General features: G+C 43.9%; 1 protein-coding gene across 1 annotated transcript; it reads right to left on the bottom strand.

Moving 5' to 3' along the window:
• Positions 1 to 275: 275 nt before the first annotated feature.
• LOC137348743 (probable G-protein coupled receptor 139) lies at positions 276 to 1,708 on the bottom strand. Its single transcript, XM_068013997.1, has 2 exons — positions 1,639 to 1,708; positions 276 to 1,180 (listed from the first exon to the last, which is right to left on the bottom strand). Exons 1-2 carry the CDS (start codon positions 1,706 to 1,708, stop codon positions 276 to 278), a joined length of 975 nt encoding a protein of 324 aa, XP_067870098.1.
• Between the last annotated feature and the right edge of the window lie 23,080 nt (positions 1,709 to 24,788).

The raw sequence follows: 24,788 nt of genomic DNA, 5'->3' as shown, positions 1-24,788 counted from the left end.
GGTGATAGGTCTAAAGTTACCTAGTTTCCCCTACTGTCCTTTCTTAAATAATGGAGCGACTTTCACATTTTACCAATTCAAAGACACAATCCCACAATTTAGAGAGGTGGAATATGTAAAAACATGTTTCCGGGAAGTACCAATGATGGGGAAAAAGATAAGAAATGGATTGGAATATACGCAGAATGTGTAAGAGGCAGCTGTGGAAGAGAGAAAAGGAAAGGAGATGGGATGAAACATGTAATGAATTACACTGCTTTTCTTAATCATTTCAATTATTTAATGAATTTCCAAATTAGGTTCAGTGGATATTTCGCTGCATTCTTTATCTCCTCTCTGAATTTACTCTGCGTCGCTGCATAAATACACGTGTTGGTGCAACAGCTCAAAAGCTGAAGCATATATCCGCCTTCCTGCAGAATGAACCTGGGGTCAGTGAAATTGGAACCTGCGAAATATTTACCATTTGTAAATCGCACATACAACAAATTTATAACATATAAGATCCATAACAGGATGAAACTGCCCGATATAGAGAGCAATAAAATGATGGACTTTCTCCGGCTCTCCATCTCTGGGTCACTCTGATTCTCTCCATTGTGGGTCCGGAGTCTCCTGCGAACTCTACTGGCCACTGCAATGTGTCTGACGGTCAGAGCATTCAGCAAAAGAATCAGAACGAAAGGTACACATGGGGTCAGAATACGGTCCAGCCAGTCATACACTGCCCAACCAAGTGAATTGTAATATATCAACTTTATATTGCAAAACCACGGCACGTTACTCTTTATGTACAATGGTTCATATATAAAGTAATGGGGGACGTTTTTAGCACAGCTCAGGACACAGACCGTTCCTATAACGATCGCAGCCGTTTTCTCGGTGCAATATTTTGTTTTCATCTTCCGGGAACAAATGGCCACACATCGATCAAAGGTGAAAGCAACTGTTAACAAAACCGAACTGTTCCTGGCTGCATACGTTAGGACGGCGATAGTACTGCAGGCCGGAGTGGTGGTCAGAAAACTAACAGGGAAATAAATACCACGGATCCGATTCAATATCACCCCAGTGATAACGACCAGCAGATCCGACACTGCCATGGACACCAAGTACCGTGTGATACATCTGGAGAGACCGCACCTTCCTCGGGACAGGATGACAATGGTCACCAAATTAGCTGTAAGGAAGGGAGCACAGGATAAGTACTGATAAATACGAATAAATATCTTACTGGTACATTGAATTCCTTACTGTAATACATTTGCTGGAGGGATACATTTAAAACTTCTACAATTAATACGTTACTATAATGCCTTACATACAATGGGGATTCATTAAGCAAAGACTTGTGCAATGCATCCCTTTCTTTAATAACTGACCTGCAACAGTTCAGCCTTAAACAAAAATTTGTGCAATAAATACCTCAATTCAACACATCAATGCCTTGTAAATACACGTGCAATGAATATCTCACTGTAATACCTTGCCAGCAACAATTATACCTGAAACAAAGACGTGCACAGTAAACATACATTAAACAAAGACAATAAACATGCCATTTTGTAATATCTTATGTATAAGATCAATACCTGGAGCAAAGGCTTACACAATACATACTGAACTGAAATACCTTACCTGGAACAGCGATAGCTGCAAAAACCGGATAGTAAATAGCAAACGCGAGACCAGTTACTCGAGCATGCATTTTAGCAAGAAGTGCTGGGACGTGAAGGCCACACGTTGCCTGGGAAGCTTTCAAATGATCCCATATTTATAAGTGATATTCAGTCCAGTGAGACAATTAGGTTGCATCATCATTAATGTTCCTTACAGTATGTTGAACAAACAAATTAAGGCAGTCATTTTCACGCAGTCAAAGCAGGGAACTTTCACAGATTTATATAGTCATGCTCATAATCTGTAGTTTGATTTTTGTATCTTTTAAACAAAAATGAAAAGGAAACCCTTAATATTGACTGGCCATTGTGGAACTGTGCCCCACAAACTGGAGAGTATCAAGTTTCAATCCGCTATTGATGCAGAGTTCAGAGGTGTTGGGCGTTTCGAATGGCCAAACCGCCTCTCTCAATGCGACCAGAAAATCATCTAAATTCTGACCACGGATACTCGTCCAGAATTCCATAAACAGAAAGCACTTGTGCCTGGATACCAGATGGAGGCACATTTAGGTTTAGCTGACACACCGCACAGTCTATTCACTCGAGAATCACACATGAGGAATGACCTTACAACTGGAGTCCCTGAGACTGCTGCCACCCGAGGAAAAACCTGCAGGAGAGGGAGGGGATACAAAGTGAAACTACAGTTTCCCAGCGCGGGTGAGAGTGTCCAGCATGAACTGATTCATTACAAAGCATTCACATTTAATGTCTAAATTCAACAACTGTGTCCAGAGGGTTTGCATTTAGTTATGAATCTGCACTTGTGTGGGTTAACCATTGAAATCAGCTGAAGGAATTTTATTTCCTTCCAGTTGTGGAAACTTGGATGGAGACTTGGCGGTGATTTTTGAAATGAGACTCTTAAATTACAAAGTATATAATCTACTCTACTTTTTGTGATAATCTAAATCTTTTTTCAACCCATGAATCAAAATGAAAATGTAGCATGATTTATGAAATGGAGAATTTTGAATTCAATTAATAAATCAGGAATTTAAAGCTGGTCTAATGATGGCCAAGAAACCATTGTCGATTGTTTTAAAAACACATCTGGTTCACTGATGTCCTTTAGGGAACTAAACATAGAAACTTAGAAAATAGGAGCAGGAGTAGGCCATTCGGTCCTTCGAGCCTGCTCTGCCATTCATTATGATCATGATTGACCATCCAGCTCAGTAACCTGTTTCTGATTTCACCACATACCCTTTGATCCCTTTAGACCCAAGAGCTATATCTAACTCCTTCTTGAAAACATACAATGTTTTGGCCTCAGCTGCTTTCTGTGGTAGCGAATTCCACAGGCTCACCACTCTCCGGGTGACGAGATTTCTCCTCATCTCGGTCCTGAAATGCTTACCCCGTATCCTTAGACTATGACCCCCTGGTTCTGGACTCCCCCACCATCTGGAAATCTGCTCTCCTTACATGGTCTGGCCTACATGTGACTCCAGACCCACAACAATATGGTTGACTCTTACCTGCCCTCTGAAATGGCCTAGCAAGCCGCTCAGTTGTAGTTAACTGCTACGAGGTCAATAAAAAAAGAATGAAGCTGGACGGACTACCCAACATCGACCTAGGCACCGGAAATGATAACGGCAAACCCAGCCCTGTCGACCCTGCAAAGTCCTCCTTACTAACATCTGGGGGCTTGTGCCAAAGTTGGGAGAGCTGTCCCACAGACTAGTCAAGCAACAGCCTGACACAGTCATACTCACAGAATCATACCTTACAGACAATGTCCCAGACACTGCCATCACCATCCCTGGGTATGTCCTGTCCCACCGGCAGGACAGACCCAGCAGAGGTGGTGGCACAGTGGTATAAAGACGGGAGGGAGTTGCCCTTGGAGTCCTCAACATTGATTCCAGACCCCATGAAGTCGCATGGCATCAGGTCAAACATGGGCAAGGAAACAACCTGCTGATTACCACCTACCACCCTCCCTCAGCTAATGAGTCAGTACTCCTCCATGTTGAACAGCACTTGGAGGAGGCACTGAGGGTGGCAAGGACGCAGAAGGTGCTTAGGGTGGGGTACTTCAATGTCCATCACCAAGACTGGCTTGGGAGGCACTACTACTGACCGAGCTGGCCGAGTCCTAAAGGACATAGCTGCTAGACTGGGTATGCGGCAGGGAGGGAACCAACAAGGGGGAAAAAAACATACTTGACCTCGTCATCACCAATCTGCCGGCCACAGATGCATCTGCCCATGACAGTATTAGTAGGAGTGACCACCGCACAGTCCTTGTAGAGACGATGTCCCGTCTTCACATTGAGGATACTCTCCATCGTGTTGTGTGGCACTATCACCGTACTAAATGGGATAGATTTAGAACAGATATAGCAATGCAAAACTGAAGATCCATGAGGCACTGTGGGCCATCAGCAACAGCAGAATTGTACTCAACCACAATCTGTAACCTCATGGCCCGGCATATCCCCCACTCTACCATTACCATCAAGCCAGGAGACCAACCTTAGTTCAACGAAGAGTACAGGAGGGCATGTCAGGAACAGCACCAGGCATATCTCAAAATGAGGGGTCAACCTGGTGAAGCTACAACACAGGACTACTTGCATGCCAATCTACGTAAACAGAAAGTGATAGACAGAGCTAAGCAATCCCATAATCAATGGATCAGATGCAAGCTGTGTAGTTCTGCCAAATCCAGCCATGAATGGTGGTGTACAATTAAACAACTAACTGGAAGAGGTGGCTCCACAAATATCCCCATCCTCAATGAGGGGGAGCCCAGCACATCAGTGCGAAAGATAAGGCTGAAGCATTTGCAACAATCTTCAGCAGAAGTGCCGAACTGATCATTCATCTTGGCCTCCTCCTGAAGTCCCCAGCATCACAGATGCTAGTCTTCAGCCAATTCGATTCATTCCACGTGATATTAGAAAGACGGAGGTTGAGGGGGGACCTGATTGAGGTGTACAAAATCATGAGAGGTATAGACAGGGTGGATAGCAAGAAGCTTTTTCCCAGAGTGGGGGTTTCAATTACTAGAGGACACGAGTTCAAAGTGAAAGGGGAAAAGTTTAGGGGGGATATGCATGGAAAGTTCTTTACGCAGAGGGTGGTGGGCACCTGGAATGCATTGCCAGCGGAGGTGGTAGATGCGGGCACGATGGAGTCTTTTAAGATGTATCTGGACAGATACATGAATGGGCAGGAAGAAAAGAGATACAGAAGCTTAGAAAATAGGCGACATGTTTAGAGAGACGATCTGGATCGGCGCAGGCTTGGAGGGCCGAAGGGCCTGTTCCTGTGCTGTAATTATCTTTGTTCTTTGTATATCAGAAAATGACTGAAGGAACTGGATACTGCAAAGGCTATGGGCATGGACAATATTCTGGCAATAGTACTGAGGACCTATGATCCAGAACCTGCCATGCCTCTGGCCAAGCTGTTCCAGTACAGCTACAACACTGGCATCTACCCGGTAATGTGGAAAATTGCCCAGGTATGTCCTGTCCACAAAAAGCAGGACAAATCAAACCCGTACAACTATCGCCCCATCAGTCTACCGTCAATCATCAGTAAAGTGGTGGAAGGTGTCATCAACAGTGTCAATAAGCAGCACTTGCTTAGCAATAACCTGCTCAGTGACGCTCAGTTTGGGTTCTGCCAGGGCCACTCAGCTTCTGACCTCATTATAGCGTTGGTTCAGACATGGAAAAAAGAGCTGAACTCAAGAGGTGAGGTGAGGGGGACTGCCTTTGACATCAAGGCAGCATTTGACTGAGTATGGCATCAAGGAGCCCGAGCAAAACTGAAGACAATAGGAATCAGGGAGAAAACTCTCTACTGATTGGAGTCATACCTAACGCAAAGGAAGATGGTTGTGGTTGTTGGAGGTCAATCATCTGAGCTCCAGGACGTCACTGCAGGAGTTCCTCAGGGTAGTGTCCTAGGCCCAACCATCTTCAGCTGCTTCATCAACGACCTTCCTTCAACCATAACATCAGAAGTGGGGATGTTCGCAAATGATTGCACAATGTTCAGCACCACTTGCAACTACTCAGATACTGAAGAAGTCCATGTAGAAATGCAGCAAGACCTGGACAATATCCAGGCTTGGGCTGATAAGTAGCAAGTAGTATTCGTGCCACACAAATGCCAGGCAATGACCATATCTAACGAGACAGAATCTAACCATCTCCCCTTGACATTCAATGGCATTTGAAAGATCAAATCACACATAAGCCAACATTACTAATGGCCAGGTCTTACAAAGGATGTGAGACAGTCCTGTAGGGCGTGCCATGCCGATCAAATGGTGGTAAAACCACAATTTACCATAAAACCAGGGGATGAAGTATTAGTGTTAACTTTGCAGGGAGAACCATTAAAATCACGGTTCAGTGGCCCATATAGAGTGATCAAAAGAGTGGGTAAGGTGGTTACTTGATTGACGTCCTTGATCGCCAGAAGAAGAGCCGGTTGTGTCACATTAATTTGCTCAAACCATATCATTGCAGGGAGGAGGAGAAGCCAGTACAAGTACGTCAGGTAATTGGGACTGTTGAGAAGGAAAAGGATAGAGAGGACGAGGCAGAAGCAGGTCTAGGAAACTCTCAGATTGAACCTCCAACTATCCAATTAGTGAATGCAGAATGGCTAGAAAAATTAAACAATAGTGTTTTACACTTAAAGGCAAAAAAAAAACGTGAAGTCCTAACCAGGGTTTTCACAACGGTTCAGAAAGTTTGTAAGGATAAGCCTGGATGCACAACCTTAGCCACACATGATGTGAGTATAGGGGGAACCATTCCTTTAAAACAACATCTTTATTGCTTAGGTCCAGTCAGACAGGCCCAAGTGGAAGCAGAGGTAAAATGCATGCTGAAGGGCAGCTTAGTTGAACCTAGTCAGGACAGCTGGTATTCGCAGAGGGTCTTGATGACTAAACCTGGTTGATCAGCTCAAACTTGCACAGACTCTAGAAAAGTCACTGTGGTAAAGAAGGCAGATTCCAACAAAAATTCTTTATAAATACTGTTCCAAAACTTCTGACAGTACGTGGTTTCTATCTTTAATGCCCGTATCCAACGGTCAAAATTCATTTGCTTTACCCTCTCAAATTCTAAATATGTCTGCCCAGACAATCTCCGTAAGTTCCTAAACTTCTGACGGTAAGCTTCATGGACTAACTTATAAGCAGCGAGAATAGCCTTTTTTGCCATCTTATAAACAGCAGAAGCCTCTCCACAAAGCATGGCATAGGCTTCATAAGACTTGTCTACCAACTTGCCCTGAATAAGCAATATCCAACTTTCTTTAAGCCATTTCATCTGTTTGGCAATCTTTTCAAAAGATATGAAAAATGCCACTATGTCCTTTTCCTCAAACTTAGGAAGAGCCTGTATAATTCAACAACTTCTCGCTGGGTCCTGATCTAAATTCAAATTCTTCCTGACCTTTTTGTCTTAGTTCCATTTCTTTTAGCCTAAATTTCCTCCTTTCTCTTTCGCTTTCTCTCCGAATTGCTCTCTTTTTCTCCCTTTCCTCTTTTTCCAATTAAAGTTTTCTTAATGCTATTGTTTTTTTTCTTTTTCCTGTTGAAGCTCCAGTTTTTTTTCCAGTTCTAACTGAATCCTAGCCAATTCCACTGCATTAGTCTCGGACCTACGACCCTCTTGTCTCTCATATTCCTTTTGTGTTCCTCTTATTGCCCTTCATCTTCTCCATCAACGTCATCTTCTTCTACTAATTGCAGATGTTAGGCTATTATGTCAATTATCTCTGCTTTTTTGGCACCTGATTTCAACTCCAACCCAAATTTCGCTGCCAATTCTTTTAATTTGTTCTTAGTCCAAGTTATTGCGTCTCTCAGGGAAACATTCTGCTTTCCCAAAAGTCTGCTACAGCCACTAATGTCATTATAATGGTATAGACTGTATCTTATTATAAAAGAGACCTAGTTCTTTTAATTTCTTTGTAATTGGTGTCAGATTTAGATCCCAACAATCGGGTTTACAATGGATATAATCCCAGACGTGAGACCAATTAATATGATTCCAAATGCAGGACCCCAATTTCAACATGTTATCTCAGAGATGAGTAATTACTGTGATTACAAGTGCAAGCCCTCCAAATTAGTCTGATTCTGATCCCATTCACGAGCCACCAAATTAAATATGATTCAACTGTGAGCGAGCCCCCAATTAATATATGATTCAAATCCCAGAAAACCCCCCAATTAATATGTTATGACTGACCACTCCAGTCCAAAGCCCCGAATCAAAATATATGATTCTGATTGTGATGATGTCCCTCCACCGATCACCTAACATATCAATTTAAATTTTCCAAATTAAAGAAAGACCCAGCTAAATTGTACCATTTAGCAACCCCCGAATGAGGCTAACCAAACCAGGTGTCTTTAAATCAACAAATTAATTGTTTAATTAGAAAAACTAAATTCTTGAACACTACGAAGATATAAACAACACTTAAAATAGAAAAGATTAGAGTCCTTGCAAATTTACGTTCCTGCCGGAGGTGAAAAAGTCCAAGGTTGCTTGAAGTCCTCACAGCTGTCTGATGGGGAGAAAAGAGTTTTTCAACAGTACACAGTCTGTAGTCTAATTCCAGCAGTAAATGATGCTTTCCTTCTCCAGTGATGAATTTCAAGAATTAACGACTTGCAAACACTTATTAAAATAAATCAATTTGGCTTTAGAATTTTTGAGGGATACAAGATTGTCACAGTCTAACTCCCCTTCCTTCAGCTTAAATTATCAGTGATCTCTGTTTTGGCTTGACTTTTTTTTTAGAATTTTGAGCGATAATAATGGGTTGAGAGCTCTTCTTTCAGCTGCTAACACACAGCTGTCTGTCTGTGTCCTCTGTTAGAACAGGCTGTTTGCATATAAGCCAGTTCAAAATTAAATTGTAACAAACGTATCGTTCGATGCTCAATCCGAGTGTCTGCATCCAAGGTCACAAGAATGCACCCTTTGAATCACAGTCTCCGAATGGCTGTATCCAAAGTAACGAGAATGCATTCTTTGACTCAGTCTTTAGAGCTTGTTGCCTGAAAGCAGCACTGCTCTTTATCCAGCCTTAAAGGCCCACTGCATTCTTCCCAGAAAAAAAAAACTACAGTATCATAACACCTCTAAGTCATTATTATCAGGGATGCCGGAGCAACCCAAAATCTCTTTCTGGGAAAATATATTACGTTTCCACCAGCGAGCGCCTTGAATGCTAAAGTTTTAGGAAATGGAATTGGTGGGGAGTATATATCCATACCTTTATATAAAGTACACCTAGAGAGTGACTGAATATCTGGGATAGTAAGTGTAGGAGTTGTCCACAGTTTGACAGTAGAGGGAAATGATCTACTCCTAGGAAATGATTTGGCCGCATGAAAAGTATCAGTTTCCCCTATAATTACAGAGGAATCAAGTTAAATTAAGGAAACGGAGCAATTACAGGAACGCGTTCTGGGGATATTTCCTGCATATGTAGGCTAAACTTAATCTACTGTCGGAGGTAAAAGTGGCACCATAAACAAGATAGCCAAGTATCTGAAACCTTATTTGGGGATTTAGACAATCCAAAATGGGTTGTTTAACATATTTTCTATCATTTCAGCACAGCAAACTGATCCGGAGATATACCGAATGGCACAGACAGCTCTAACAGAAGCTGAGGCAAAAGGTGTTCCGTAAGGCAAACGGGGTTCCGATGATGAAATGCAGAACACCTCATAGACCTGTGGACGATGACTGGACAGCTGTTGAACAGTTAGTGGTACCACCTAAATATCACCAGGGATTGTTAAGATTTGCAGGACATATGGGAATTTGGATGACCAAAGCACGCATAAGCCAACATTATTACTGGCCAGGTCTTACAAAGGATGTGAGACAATTTTGTAGGACATGCCATACATCCAAAATGGTGGGAAAACCACAACCTATCATAAAGTAGGCACTACTAGTTCCCATACCAGTAATTAAGGAATCAATAATCTGGGTATTCGTAGACTGTGCAGGATCCTTGCCTGAAAGAAATACAGGACATCAGTACATACTTACTATCATGGATATGGTTACTCGATTTCCAGAGGCCATTCCTTTGAGGACAATTACTGCTGGACTAGTAGTAGAAAGTTAACCCATTTCTTTCCGAGATATGGGTTCCCACCTGAAGTTCAATCGGATCGAGGTTCTAATTTCATATCTAAGATATTTCAAGAAGTCATGGGTAATTTGGGGGGTAAGCAGGTGAAATTTTCAACATATCACCCACCATCACAGGGAGCTTTAGAGAAATACCACCAAACCCACAAAACAATGACTAGAACATACTTTCACGAACATCCACATGACTGTGATAAAGGACTAGACTTTCTTTCATTTGCCACCAGAGACTAACTGAATTTGTCTCTGGATTTGTCTCTACAGGCACAGTCCTTTCCAATTGATTAACTGTTAGAGTGGAATTGACTAAAATGAACCACTTGATGCTCAGGTCTGTTCCAATCGTCAAATGGTTTATTTTACACCGGTGGGGAGTAAGACGCTGGGCTTACCATGTGCTTCTCCACTGAACAAAGGAAAATCCACAACAGATATACAGTTACTCAGCCCATCCCGGCTGGACACAATCCAATCATAACGGTTATTGATTACATACATTACATTCATTACCAATAAAATTATTAATTATGCATCATGTGGTTGTGGGGATAGCTCATGGTATGCCCCAGACCATCTCAGCTTGTTTACCAAACCCCCCTTATCAACTATCCTTGAGTCTTCACAATGAATCCTTCTACCTCTATCAGGCCAGCATTCCTAATTGCTTTGTGTAACCCGCAATTAGACAGAGCAGCTATCTTATGCACTGATATGGGGGGCCGTCCTTGGTCAGGCTAATTGCCTGTGCTAAGCAGTACCATGCTCAAGGCTGCAAGCTAACTAACTTGTCCCACAATGCCTTGGTAAATACCCCATTTTGCAACAATATGTGGCTACACTTTCATCTTGTCTATATGTGTGTATTTATTTCACTGCATCGGCCACAATTTTTCCCTCTACATTTACGCACATGAAGTAAGAGGTCCTCTAAAACACATAATAGACAGATTCCTGGAACAAAATAATCTTTGGACCATGTGTTTCGGGAAAACCTCATGCAAGCTTGCAGTGTGGCTCAGGAACACCTGAAAGCATCCCAAGCCAATTTGAAAAAATGGCAAAAAAGAATGCAAAAGACCGTGATTTTCAACAAGGGGATGAAATATTGGTGTTGTTATCCTTACGGGGAGAACCATTAAAAGCACGGTTCAGTGGCCCATACAGAGTGATCAAAAGAGTGGGTAAGTCAGAATTTGATTAGCACCCCAGATCGCTGGAAGAAGAACTGGTTGTATTACATCAATATGTTAAAGAAATATTATCACAGGGAGATGGATAGTCCAGTACAAGTAATCAGCACTGTTGAGAAGGAAAAGGATAGTGAGGATAAGGCAGAAGAAGGACTCGGAAATTTTCAGATTGAACCTCCAACTATCAGATTATCGAATGCAGAATGACTCATAAAATTGGACATGCTTTTGTACTTAAAGGCAAAGCAACGTGAAGACCTAACCAGGCTTTTTTTAAACAAAATTTAAAAGAGTTTGTAGCAATAAACTGGGATGTACAACCTTAGCCACAGATGATGAAGATACAGGGGGAACCATTCCTTTAAAACAACATCCTCACCGTTGAACTCTGGACAAATAGGCCCACGTGAAAGCAAAGATCCAGTACATGCTGGAAAACAGTTTGATCGAACCTAGTCAAAGTAGCTGGAGTTCACCAATAGTTCTCATACCGAAACCTGACGGATCAACCCGATTTTGTATAGACTATTGAAAAGTCAATGCGGTAACAAAGACAGTCACCTACCCATTCCATGTTTAGAAGACTGTATTGAGAGAGTGGGCAGTGCTAGGTTTCGTACTCGTTAAAGGGATACTGGCAAGACTTTAGTTTAGTTTAGAGATAAAGCACTGAAACAGGCCCTTCGGCCCACCGAGTCTGTGCCGACCATCAACCACCCATTTTATACTAATCCTACACTAATTCCATATTCCTACCACATCCCCACCTGTCCCTATATTTCCCTACCACCTACCTATACTGGGGGCAATTTATAATGGCCAATTAACCTATCAACCTGCAAGTCTTTTGGCATGTGGGAGGAAACTGGAGCACCCGGAGGAAACCCACGCAGACACAGGGAGAACGTGCAAACTCCACACAGGCAGTACCCAGAATTGAACCCGGGTTGCTGGAGCTGTGAGGCTGCGGTGCTAACCACTGCGCCACTGTGCCTCGAGCCAAAGAGTTATCGTCTTTTGTAACACCTGGCGGACTTTATCAGTGCTAGATGATGCCATTTGAGCTATAAAAAAAAATGCCCCAGCTACGTTTCAAAGATTAATGATCAGTAGCCAGTGTTCCCAACTATGTAGTGCATCTCGATGATGTGCTAATATACAGTAACACTTGACAAGAAGACTTAATGCAGCTAAAAATTCTGTTTAAAAAGTTACAAACCGTGGACTTAATAATAAATCTGGCAAAAAGTGAATTCTGAAAAGCAAGAGTCACCTACCTCGGACACATAGTGGGGCAAGGACGGGTATTGCCAAAAACGGTAAAGGTATTAGTATTAGGTATTAGCTGTGCGGCTGTGGTGCTAACCACTGCACCACTGTGCCAACTTTTGTTGTCTCTCAAGCATGTTGAGGTATATTCCGCCAGGACTATTAAGAAATATTATATATACAGTGACCATAACCCATTAACGTTTGTGGAAAAGTTTAAAAATCAAAATGATAGAATCTTTCGATGGAGTTTGTTGTTACAGCCTTATCATTTAAATGTTGTACATATTTGGGGGGAAAATAATCTTATCGCCAATGCTTTGTCACGAATTTAACTATGTTAACTCATATAGATGGCGATGGTATAAAGAAAATGCTGTAAATTATTAGCAGAGTGAATGGTATGAATGCAAAAAAATGTCAGTTTCTTTCAATTTCCATTTTTTTGCACGGCAATGAAGTGTATTTTGGGAATGGTCATTTCATTTCGCCAAGGACGGAGGTGTCACGGACTTGTATTATTTTTTCTCCTCGGATTAAAAATAGTGTGCGTTCCTTTAAGACTCTGATATTTAAAAAAAACAGTTTACCTTTAAGGGAGAGAAGATTCTGTAATCTTCTGGAGATACAGTTTACCACAGCTGCATTTTTGGTTACCTTGAGCAACAGCAGTAGTGAGAAAGGTCACATGGTATGTTGCGTCCATTTTGACTGTGTGTGGAGCTGGCAGAAATCGGTCTGAAGCGGTGAGTTCTCAGAGACTTTCCAGCGAGGCACTGAAAAGAAAAGGAGCTGTTATATTCTCTATTCATAAAATTCTACAAGGCTACAATACAAGTAATGTCCTTAAGTAAATAAGAAAAGCTTTTGTTTTTCAAGAAGTTAGTTGCATTGATGTGGTCATCGTTGAAATAACTATTTAAGGCTACTGCAACCGAACTGTTTAAATACATATCAAGAACAGAGTATTTTCATCAAATCCGGATGAAGACTTCAAGTGAACTTTGATTATTTTCGCATCAGAAGACCTCATTCACTGGGAATGTAAAACGTAAAAACTTATTTATTTTATTCTTAACAGACAGCTAATCTTAAAAGCTACACTTTGAAAAACCAAATAATTGTTATTTTTGAATGTATGTGCGTGAATGCGGGAGTTAGATTAAATTAAGAAGTTATAAGGTCTTTAGACATAGGTTTATCTTAATAGTGTTTAAGATTTGTTTTTTTAAGAAATAGTTAATTTGTTGTTGTCTAAAGATACCTGGTTTGTTCTGTGCATTCTGGGGATTCTAGAATGTTTAATTTGAATGCTTTTTTTCTGATTTAGTGAAACCTTAATAATATGCTGCGACCTGTGGAGTGATGGGACTGAATTAATGGTGCATTGCTCCCACCGCAGTCATAACAAGGGTAACCTGTGGATGTGCTTAGATTTCCAGAAGGCATTTGATAAGGTGGCTATCAAATATTATTGCGCAAAATAAAAGCTGATTGTGTAGCGAGTTACATTTTGGCATGCATAAAAGATTGGCTAGCGACCAGGAAACAGAGAGTAGGCATAAATGGGTCATTTTCTGGTTGGCAAGATGTAATGAGTGGTGTGCCACAGGGATCAGTGCTGGGGCCTCAACTTTTTACAATTTATATAAATAACTTGGATGAAGGGACCGAAGGTATGGTTGCTAAATTAGCTGATGACACAAAGAAGGATAGGAAAGTAAGTTCTGAAGAGTACGTAAGGAGGCCATAAAGTGATAAAGATATGTTAAGTAAGTGGGAAAAAATCTGGAAAATGGAGATTAATGTGGGAAAATGTGAAATTGTCCCTTTTGACAGTAAAAGCATATTATCTAAATGGTGAGAGATTGCAGAGCTCTGAGATGCAGAGGGATCTGGGTGTCCTAGTGCATGCATCGCAAAAGTTTAGTATGCAGGTACAGTAAGTAATTAGGAAACCTCATAGAATGTTATTGTTTATCCCGAGGGGAATTGAATACAAAAGTAGGGAGGTTATGCTTCAGCTATACAGGGCATTGGTGAGACCATATCTGGAGTACTGTGTACAGTATTAATTTGCTTGTTGGAGAAAGGATGTAAATGGGTTGGAAGCAGTTCAGAGAAGGTTTTCTGGACACATACCTGGGATAGGTGGGTTGTCTTATGAGGAAAGGTTGGACAGGCTAGGCTTGTATCACTGGAGTTTAAAAGAGTAAGAGGCGACTTGATTGAAACATATAAGATTCTGAGGGGTCTTGACAGGGTGGATGTGAAAAGGATGTTTCCTCTTGTGGGAGAATCTCGAACTAGGGGTCACTGTTCAAAATAAGTGGTTGCCCATTTAAGACGGAGATGAGGAGAATTCTTTTTCTTTTCTATCGGAGGGTCGTGAATCTTCAAACTCTGTTCTTCAAAAGGCAGTGGAAGCAGAGCCTTTGAATATTTTTAAGGCAGAGGTAGATAGATTCTTGATAAGCAAGGAGGTGAAAGGTTATTGGAGGTAGGTGGAAATGTAGTGTTGAGATTCCAGTCAGATCAGCCATAATCTTATTGAATGGCGGAGCAGGCTCGAGGGGCCGAATGGCCTAATCGTGCCCCTAATTCATATGTTCGTATGTATGTGTCAAGGCGCTCCCTGGAATATTCACCAGTGAGATTATTGGCAGTTCATTCGGCTTACTGTTGCTTGGAAGTACATTGTAAATATTGTTATTTCAAGCAGTTACGAAATTGTTAATTCAATCACCAGACGCAAACTTCCGCAAACTGAGATGTTCTGTTTGAGAAGAGAGCCCTGTCACGGGGATTGAGAATGGAATAGCTGATCCCTCTTCCAAAGTGCTGTTTGAGAAGGAAAGCAGCACGCATTTATATAGCGCCTGACGCATCCTCAGGTCATTCCAAATAAATAGATACATCTTTGAATTGCAATCATTGCTGTTTTTATCGGTAATCATGGAAGAAGATGTGTGCACAGCAAGCTTCCACAACGAGAGAAAGCATATACTTTGGGAAAGCAACGGTGAACGTGACAGCCGGAGAATTATTCTTCGAATAGCCAACAGAGCCCATTTTACCAGCCTGAACAGACAGTTTACCCACTGCCCCGGAAGGAAGCTTCTCTTTTCCAAGCCTCCTTTTCTCAGAGATGAACTCGAGGGTTTCCTCCCCACACCGTGACCGTCACCAATCTCACATACTCCCGCCCCGCTGAGATTGTTCTGTCTGGTTTCACTGGTTCAGATCAATGTTTAGTTTAGAGATACAGCACTGAAACAGGCCCTTCGGCCCACCGAGTCTGTGCCGACCATCAACCACCCAATTATACTAATCCTACACTAATCCCATATTCCTACCACATCCCCACCTGTCCCTATATTTCCCTACCACCAACCTATACTAGGGGCAATTTATAATGGCCAATTTACCTACCAACCTGCAAGTCTTTTGGCTGTGGGAGGAAACAGGAGCACCCGGAGAAAACCCACGCAGACACAGGGAGAACTTGCAAACTGCACACAGGCAGTACCCGGAATCGAACCCGGGTCGCTGGAGCTGTGAGGCTGCGGTGCTAACCACTGCGCCACTGTGCCGCCCATTAAATCTGTTGTTCGTTCTAATTTTTTTATCTGCTTATACCACTGTGGTTGTCGGTAACGATGCCATTATATTGGTTATCCAGTTGGAGTGAAGCCTGCACATTCATATGTACCTGTTAATCTCTGTACTGGGGGCTGTGGATATTTGTTACACCACAGTCAGTGTGCCAAATATATTAGCGAGTATAGTGTTAGCAACAAAAAATGCATTTCATTCGCAGGCTGCGTGACTCAATCATTCTTCATGCACAACCCCCTGACAGGCGAGTTTATGTCTTTATGTATTATGGCGAATGGTTCGACATGTTTTTATTGGCAACCAGCTGCGATATTCAACCATAATCACAGCAAAAATATCTGATAAAGAGCCACTTCATTCCCGCCGCCATAATCTGCTCCATTGCTTTCGGGCCCATTGGCCTCACCCTCGGCTTCCCTCTTACAGGTCTATGGTGATTGAGATGATAATCTGTATCCACATGATCATGGCTAAATTATCATGTGAGGACATCTCACTGGACAGCACGTTCTGGATGCGTCAGACGTTCACTGTCTACTCAGCTTTTTTTGTTGTTTGTTCGTTTTGTTTTGCTTGTTTGTTTGATTACCTTCAATTATTGTGTCAACGGAGTTGCTGTTCTGAAGATAAATTCACAGGCGAGGCAGCAGAAGGCAACGGCGTCTTGAGTCTCCCAGCTGTTGTTTTAGATTAGATTAGAGATACAGCACTGAAACAGGCCCTTCGGCCCACCGAGTCTGCGCCGAACATTTATACCAATCCTACACCAATCCCACATTCCTACCAAACATCCCCACCTGTCCCTATATTTCCCTACCACCTACCTATACTAGTGACAATTTATAATGGCCAATTTACCTATCAACCTGCAAGTCTTTTGACTTGTGGGAGGAAACCGGAGCACCCGGAGAAAACCCACGCAGACACAGGGAGAACTTGCAAACTCCACACAGGCAGTAACCAGAATTGAACCCGGGTCCCTGGAGCTGTGAGGCTGTGGTGCTAACTACTGCGCCACTGTGCCGCCCTACATATTGTTTCCTACATATATTTTGTATCCATTTCTCTCATTGTTGTACTCTACAGAATTAAATCAAGACCCGCAATATCCGCATTTTAATTCTGATTGTCACTGCATTAGCTCCCCAGCTCTCCAGTCTCAGCGTTCATGGTGTTAGAAGGAAGCAGATCAGGACACAGTTCAGGGCCGCTTTAAAGAGGATGCAGAGAACTCGAGTGGAAACCAAACCGGAGTTGCTGTCATTTTCAAATGCGAATCCAAGAGTTGTTACTTGTTACCTACACCAGTTGTCATATGAACGATGTTAAATTTTACGGAACAAGTGCAAGGAATGCGCACACATACACAGATCCACACCCATGACACAAACCACATGCACATACAACCCCCCGCACACGTATGCAGACATTTACATACACAGTCCAAACATCGCTTCTTATTCTGATGTGGGTCAGAATCGCTCCAAAATTAACGAAGGATTGCAGATCCATAACTGCATTTTATAAATCTTGTAGAAGTATCAACAGCTCTTGTTGCTTCTGCCAATTCATGCCGATCTTTGATAGGCGCTGATGTCATTGAACAAGAGCATGTTCAGCTTTCGATAATAAAAGCAAAATACTGCGGATGCTGGAAATCTGAAATAAAAACAAGAAATGCTGGAACCACTCAGCAGGTCTGGCAGCATCTGTGGAAAGAGAAGCAGAGTTAACGTTTCGGGTCAGTGACCCTTCTTCAGAACTGACAGATATTAGAAATGTCACAGGTTATAAGCAAGTGAGGTGGGGGTGGGGCAAGAGATAACAAAGGAGGTCTAGATTGGACCAGGCCGGCTGACCAAAAGGTCACGGAGCAAAGGCAAACAATATGTTAATGGTGTGTTGAAAGACAAAGCATTAGTACAGATTAGGTGTAAATACACTGAATATTGAACAGCAGCAAGTGCAAACCTGAAAAAAAAAACAGTGGGTAAGCAAACTGAACAAACTAAGATGAAATGAACTAAATGCAAAAAAAAAGGATTGTAAAAAATGTAAAAAAGAATGTAAAAAAGAAAGGAAGAAAAAATAACTAAAAATGAAAGTAAAATGGGGGACTGTCATGCTCTGAAATGATTGAACTCAATGTTCAGTCCGGCAGGCTGTAGTGTGCCTAATCGGTAAATGAGATGCTGTTCCTCGAGCTTGCGTTGATGTTCACTGGAACACTGCAGCAATCCCAGGACAGAGATGTGAGCATGAGAGCGGGGGGAGTGTTGAAATAGCAAGCAACCGGAAGCTCAGGGTCCCGCTTGCGGACTGAGCGGAGATGTTCCGCAAAGCGGTCACCCAGTCTGCGCTTGGTCTCCCCAATGTAGAGGAGACCACACTGTGAGCAGCGAATAGAGTATACTACATTGAAAGAAGTACAAGTAAATCGCTGCTTCACCTGAAAGGAGTGTTTGGGGCCTGGGATAGTGAGGAGAGAGGAGGTAAATGGGCAGGTATTACACCTCCTGCGATTGCAGGGGAAGGTGGCCTGGGATGGGGACGAGGTAGTGGGAGTAATGGAGGAGTGGACCAGGGTGTCACGGAGGGAATGATCCCTTCGGAATGCTGACGGGGAAGGGAGGGGAAGATGCGACTGGTAGTGGCATCATGCTGGAGGTGGTGGAAATGGCGGAGGATGATCCTTTGGATATGGAGGCTGGTGGGGTGAAAAGTGAGGACAAGGGGAACCCTGTCACGGTTCTGGGAGGGAGGGGAAGGGGTGATGGTAGAGGTGCGGGGAATGGGTCGGACATGGTTGAGGGCCCTGTCAACCACAGTGGGGGGAAATCCTCGGTTGAGGAAAAAGGTCATATCAGAAGCACCGTCATGGAAGGTAGCATCATCAGAGCAGATGCGTCAGAGATGGAGAAACTGGGAGAATGGAATGGGGTCCTTAGAGGAGGTAGGGTGTGAAGAAGTGTAGTCGAGGTAGCTGTGGGAGTTGGTGGGCTTATAATGGATATTAGTAGACAACCTATCCCCAGAGATGGAGACAGAGAAGTCGAGGAAGGGAAGGGAAGTGTCAGAGATGGACCATGTAAAGGTGAGAGAAGGGTGGACATTGGAAGCAAAGTTGATAAAGTTTTCCAGTTCGGTGCAGGAGCAGGAAACGGCACCAATATAGTCATCAATGTACCGGAAAAAGAGTTGGGGGTGGGGCCTGAGTAGGACTGGAACAAAGAATGCTCGACATAATCCCACAAAAAGACAGGCATAACTAGGACCCATGCAGGTACCCATAGCGACACCTTTTACTTGAAGGAAATGAGTGGAGTTGAAGGAGAATTTGTTCAATGTGAGAACAAGTTCAGCCAAGCAGAGGAGGGTGGTGGTGGATGGGGACTGGTTGGGTCCAGCTTTCGAATTCATTTACTGTCGGCAGCCTTTCCCATTATTTGTTTTAGAGATACAGCACTGAAACAGGCCCTTCGGCCCACCGAGTGTGTGCCGACCAACAACCACCCATTTATACTAACCCTACAGCAATCCCATATTCCCTACCACCTACCTACACTAGGGACAATTTGCAGAAGCCAATTTACCCATCACCTGCAAGTCTTTTGGCTTTGGGAGGAAACCGGAGCACCCGGCGAAAACCCACGCGGTCACAGGGAGAACTTGCAAACTCCGCACAGATCGTACCCAGAATCGAACCCGGTTCCCTGGAGCTGTGAGGCTGCAGTGCTAACCACTGCACTACTTCCTATTTAAACTTGCAAAGCCCCAAACATTCTCATTCTAACTGACTTCAAATTTACCATGATCTCCGTCACAAGGGCAAAATTACAATCTCATGAACACACCTAATTCTCTATTCCAGTCTTCCACGCCCTCCAATAGTTGACTGGTTGAACTGCAATACTCAGTTGCACTCAGTGCTTGGTGGACTGTTGCAGCCTTCAGATGTTTGGATTTGAAGTACTCTAATGATATTTCTACTGGATTTGCCGGTGTTGACGATCACATTAATTTTCTTGATGATTTCAGATTTAAAAATTGATTCGGCTTATTATGGTCTGGAGCCTCACGCACTGACACATTACCGAGCAGACACTTTAATGTGTGTGGCAGCATCCAGCACATTCAGTGTTTGCGGTCAATGGACTAACTGCAGGGGTGATGGTATTTCTTCGCAGCCTTACTGAGTTCCTGACTGGCATTTTTCATGGTGTGGGAAATTGAGCCGGAAAATCCAGAAAATCCCAAATTTGCGCTGAATGAATTTCCTCCAATGGAAGGGGCAGTAAACGGGCTGCATTTGGTGTTGGTGCCCCTCGGTTATGAAGGGTGAAAATCGATCAGCTCTTCAATGGCCAACCAGCGTTGGGAAGGATCACGTGTACATCTCAGTGACAGCTTCGATCAGTGCAGCAGAAAGAACTGGTCGGTGCAGCTCTCTGAATCTGGCAGACCCTTATCAAAGAACAGAATGACTGTGGTTATAAAGCAGCACCGTTATCAGGTCGAGTTATTAGCCGCTATGATTTGTTTGGTGATGAATAAATGCATAGATATTCAAAAATGTTTTAATCGTATGAATGAATCTAATCGCCAATGACATTCTTGCAAGGGTCAGTGCTGTTGGGTTCTGAAACAGTGACTAGCTACAAATAAAAGGTCTAATGTTGATCACTTCGATGTGTCTCTGTCACATCCCAAAACTAATCGCTATAAAATATCAATCCCATTGTCCAAAACCTACCTGGAACGTATGGACCCGTTTTAATTTAGTTAGTAGCTTCCAGTTCTCTTGCACCCAGCTCCTCATATCAGACCTGGACCCAGTGTTCCCTGAACCCAGAAGTATAATAGCAACAAATTAATTCGTGAATCATGGAGATTGACTTCAACAGCTACCAGTTCATCGTTAAAGATCTCACTATGTTAGAGCGACGGCAGGTGGGGGGGGGGGGGGGGGGGGGATGTGGTTGTACCCCAGTCCATTCATAGGAATTAGGGCAGGGAGAATTTTCATACTCGAAATAGGGTCATAAATGCAGAACTATAAGTGGAATTGATAATAAGGAAACTATAAAAAATAACTGTGAATAAACAAGTTGGAAGCTAATCACACAATGGGGTATACATCTATCTGAAAGTTAACATTTAGAATTGTTTCTGCTTAAAAAGGGGAAATGACCATTTAATAGAGATTGTGCGAGTGCTGCTGTAACTGATCCTACAGCCGCAGAGAATATAACACTGGTCATGTTGAGTCAATGCCGATGCTGTAGCGCATTCTGGAACAGCTTGGCTAGGGGCGTGGCTAGCCCCAGAGCACTATTCTTCAGTACCACTGCCAGGATCTTGTCAGCGTCCATAGCTTTTGCTGTATCCAGTACCTTCCACCATTTCTTGATATCACATGGAGTGAATTGAATTGGCTGCAGACTGACATCTATGATGGTGAGGACCTCAGGAGGAGGCTGAGATGGATCATCCCCTCCACATTTCTGGCTGATGATAGTTTTTTTAAATTCATTCATGGGATGTGGGCGTCGCTGGCCAGGCCAGCATTTATTGCCCATCCCTAATTGCCCTTGAGAAGGTGGTGGTGAGCTGCCTTCTTGAACCGCTGCAGTCCATGTGGGGTAGGTACACCCACAGTGCTGTTAGGAAGGGAGTTCCAGGATTTTTACCCAGCGACAGTGAAGGAACGACGATATAGTCCCAAGTCGGGATGGTGTGCGACTTGGAGGGGAACTTGCAGGTGGTGGTGTTCCCATGCATTTGCTGCCCTTGTCTTTCTAGTTGGTAGAGGTCGCAAATTTGGAAGGTGCTGTCTAAGGAGCCTTGGTGCATTGCTACAGTGCATCTTGTAGATGGTACACACTGCTGCCGCTATGCGTTGGTGGTGTAGGGAGTGCATGCTTGTGGATGGGGTGCCAATCAAGCGGGCTGCTTTGTCCTGGATGGTGTTGAACTTCTTGAGTGTTGTTGGAGCTGCACCCATGCAGGCAAGTGCAGCATTTTCCATCACACTCCTGACTTGTGCCTTGTAGATGGTGGACAGGCTTTGGGGAGTCAGGAGGTGAGTTACTCACCACAGGATTCCTAGCCTCTGACCTGCTGTTGTAGCCACGGTGTTTATATGGCTACTGCAGTTCAGTTTCTGCTCAATGGTGGCCCCCAGGGTGTTGATAGTGTGGGGATTCAGCAATGGCAATGCCATTGAATGTCAAGGGGAGATGGTTAGATTCTGTCTTGTTGAAGATGGTGATTTCCTGACACTTGTGTGGCACGAATGTTACTTGCCACTTATCAGCCCAAGCCCGGATATTATCCAGGTCTTGCTGCATTTCTACACGGACTGTTTCAGTATCTGAGGAGTCACGAATGGTGCTGAACATTGTGCAATCATCAGCGAACATCCCCACTTCTGACCTTATGATTGAAGGAAGGTCATTGATGAAGCAGCTGAAGATGGTTGGGCCTAGGACACTACCTGAGGAACTCCTGCAGTGATGTCCTGGAGCTCAGATGATTGACCTCCAACAACCAAAATCATCTTCCTTTGCGCTAGGTATGACCAGCGGAGGGTTTTCCCCCTGATTCCCATTGACCTCAGTTTTGCTAGGGCGCCTTGATGCCATACTCGGTAAAATGCTGCCGTGATGTCAAGTCACTGTATCCTCACCTATTAAGCTCAGCTCTTTTGCCCATGTTCGAACCAAGGCTGTAATGAGGTCAGGAGCTGAGTGGCCCTGGCGGAACCCAAACTGAGCGTCACTGAGCAGGTTATTGTTCAGTAAGTGCTACTTGATGGCGCTGTTAATGACACCTTCCATCACTTTACTGATGATAGAGGGTAGACTGATGGGGCGATAATTTGCCGGGTTGGACTTGTCCTGCTTTTTGTGGACAGGACATACCTGGGCAATTTTCCACATTGTACGGTAGATGCCAGTGTTGTAGCTGTACTGGAACAGCTTGGCTAGGGGCGCAGCAAGTTCTGGAGTACAGGTCTTCAGTACTATTGCCAGAATATTGTCAGGGCCCACAGCCTTTGCAGTATCCAGTGCCGCAGTCATTTCTTGATATCACGTGGAGTGAATCGAATTGGCTAAAGTCTGGCATCTGTGATGCTGGGGACTTCAAGAGGAGGCCGAGATGGATCATCAACTCGGCACTTCTGCTGAAGATTGTTGCAAATGCTTCAGCCTTAATCTTTTGCACTGATGTGCTGGGCTCCCCCATCATTGAGGATGGGGATATTTGTGGAGCCACCTCCTCCAGTTAGTTGTTTAATTGTCCACCACCATTCACGGTTGGATGTGGCAGGACTGCAGAGCTTAGATCTGATCCGTTGGTTAGGGAATCGCTTAGCTCTGTTTATCGCATACTGCTTATGCAGTTTGGCATGCAGATAGTCTTGTGTTGTAGCTTCACCAGGTTGACTGGTGCTGCTCCTGGCATGCCCTCCTGCACTCTTCATTGAACCAGGGTTGGTCTCCTGGCTTGAGGGTAATGGTAGAGTGGAGGAATATAGCGGACCATGAGGTTACAGATTGTAGTTGAGTACAATTCTACTGCTGCTGATGGCCCACAGCGTCTCATGGATGCCCAGTTTTGCATTGCGATATCTGTTCGAAATCTATCCCATTTAGCACAGGGATAGTGCCACACAACACGATGTGAAGGCGGGACTTTGTCTCCCTAAGGACTGTGCAGTGGTCACTCCTACCAGTACTGTCGTGCACAGATGCATCTGCAGCAGGCAGATTGGTGAGGACGAGGTCGAGTATGTTTGTCCCTCTTGTTGGTTCCCTCTCCACCTGCCATATACCCAGTCTAGCAGCTATGTCCTTTAGCACTCCACCAGTAGTGCTAACTGCGAAACAGCCCTGACAACCAATTTTATCTGCAGCACCTGTGGAAGAGTCTGTCACTCTAGTTTTGGCCTTTATAGCCACTCCATGCGCTGCTCCACAAACCACTGACCACCTCCTGGCACTTACCCATTGTCTCCCGAGACAAGGAGGCCAAAGAAGAAGACAAAGAGTAGTGCTGCTACCGAGCCACTCTTGGTGATGGACATTGAAGTCCCCTACCCAGAGTACATTTTGTGCCCTTGCCACCCTCAGTGCTTCTCAACATGGAGGAGTACTGACTCATCAGCAGAGGGAGGGCAGTAGGTGGCAATCAGCAGGAGGTTTCCTTGTCCCCGTTGATCTGATGCCATGAGACTTCACGGGGTACCGAGTCGTTGTTGAGGACTCCCAGGGCAACTCCCTCCCAACTGTATACCACTGTGCCGCCGCCACCTGTGCTGGTGGGACAGGCCATACCCGGGGATGGTAATGGCACTGTCTGGGATATCGTCTGTCAGGTATGACTCCGTGAGTATGACTATGTCAGGCTGTTGCTTGACTAGTCTGTGGGACAGCTCTCCTGACTTTGGCACAAGCCCCCAGATGTTAGTATGCTGTATTTTTCAGGGTCGACGAGGCTGGGTTTGCTGATGTCATTTCCAGTGCCTAAATCAATGCCAGGTGGTCCATCCAGTTTCATTTTTTAAAAAATAAAAGCAAAATACTGCAGATGCTGGAAATCTGAAATAAAAACAAGAAATGTTGGAAATACTCAGCAGGTCTGGCAGCATCTGTGGAGAGAGAAGCAGAGTTAACGTTTCGGGTCAGTGCCATTACCATCCTTGGGTATGGCCTGTCCCACCAGCACAGGTGAGTATTTACAGCATTTCTTGTTTTTATTCCTTTTTTATTGACTTCGTAGCGGTTAGATGCAACTGAGTGGCTTGCTAGGCCATTTCAGAGGGCATGTAGGAGTCAACCACATTGCTGTGGGTCTGG

The sequence above is a fragment of the Heterodontus francisci genome, chromosome 34 (genome assembly GCF_036365525.1).
Source record: "Heterodontus francisci isolate sHetFra1 chromosome 34, sHetFra1.hap1, whole genome shotgun sequence".
NCBI lineage: Eukaryota > Metazoa > Chordata > Chondrichthyes > Heterodontiformes > Heterodontidae > Heterodontus > Heterodontus francisci.
Note: the sequence above shows the minus strand (reverse complement) of the source record. Positions and strands in the feature narration are given on the sequence as shown.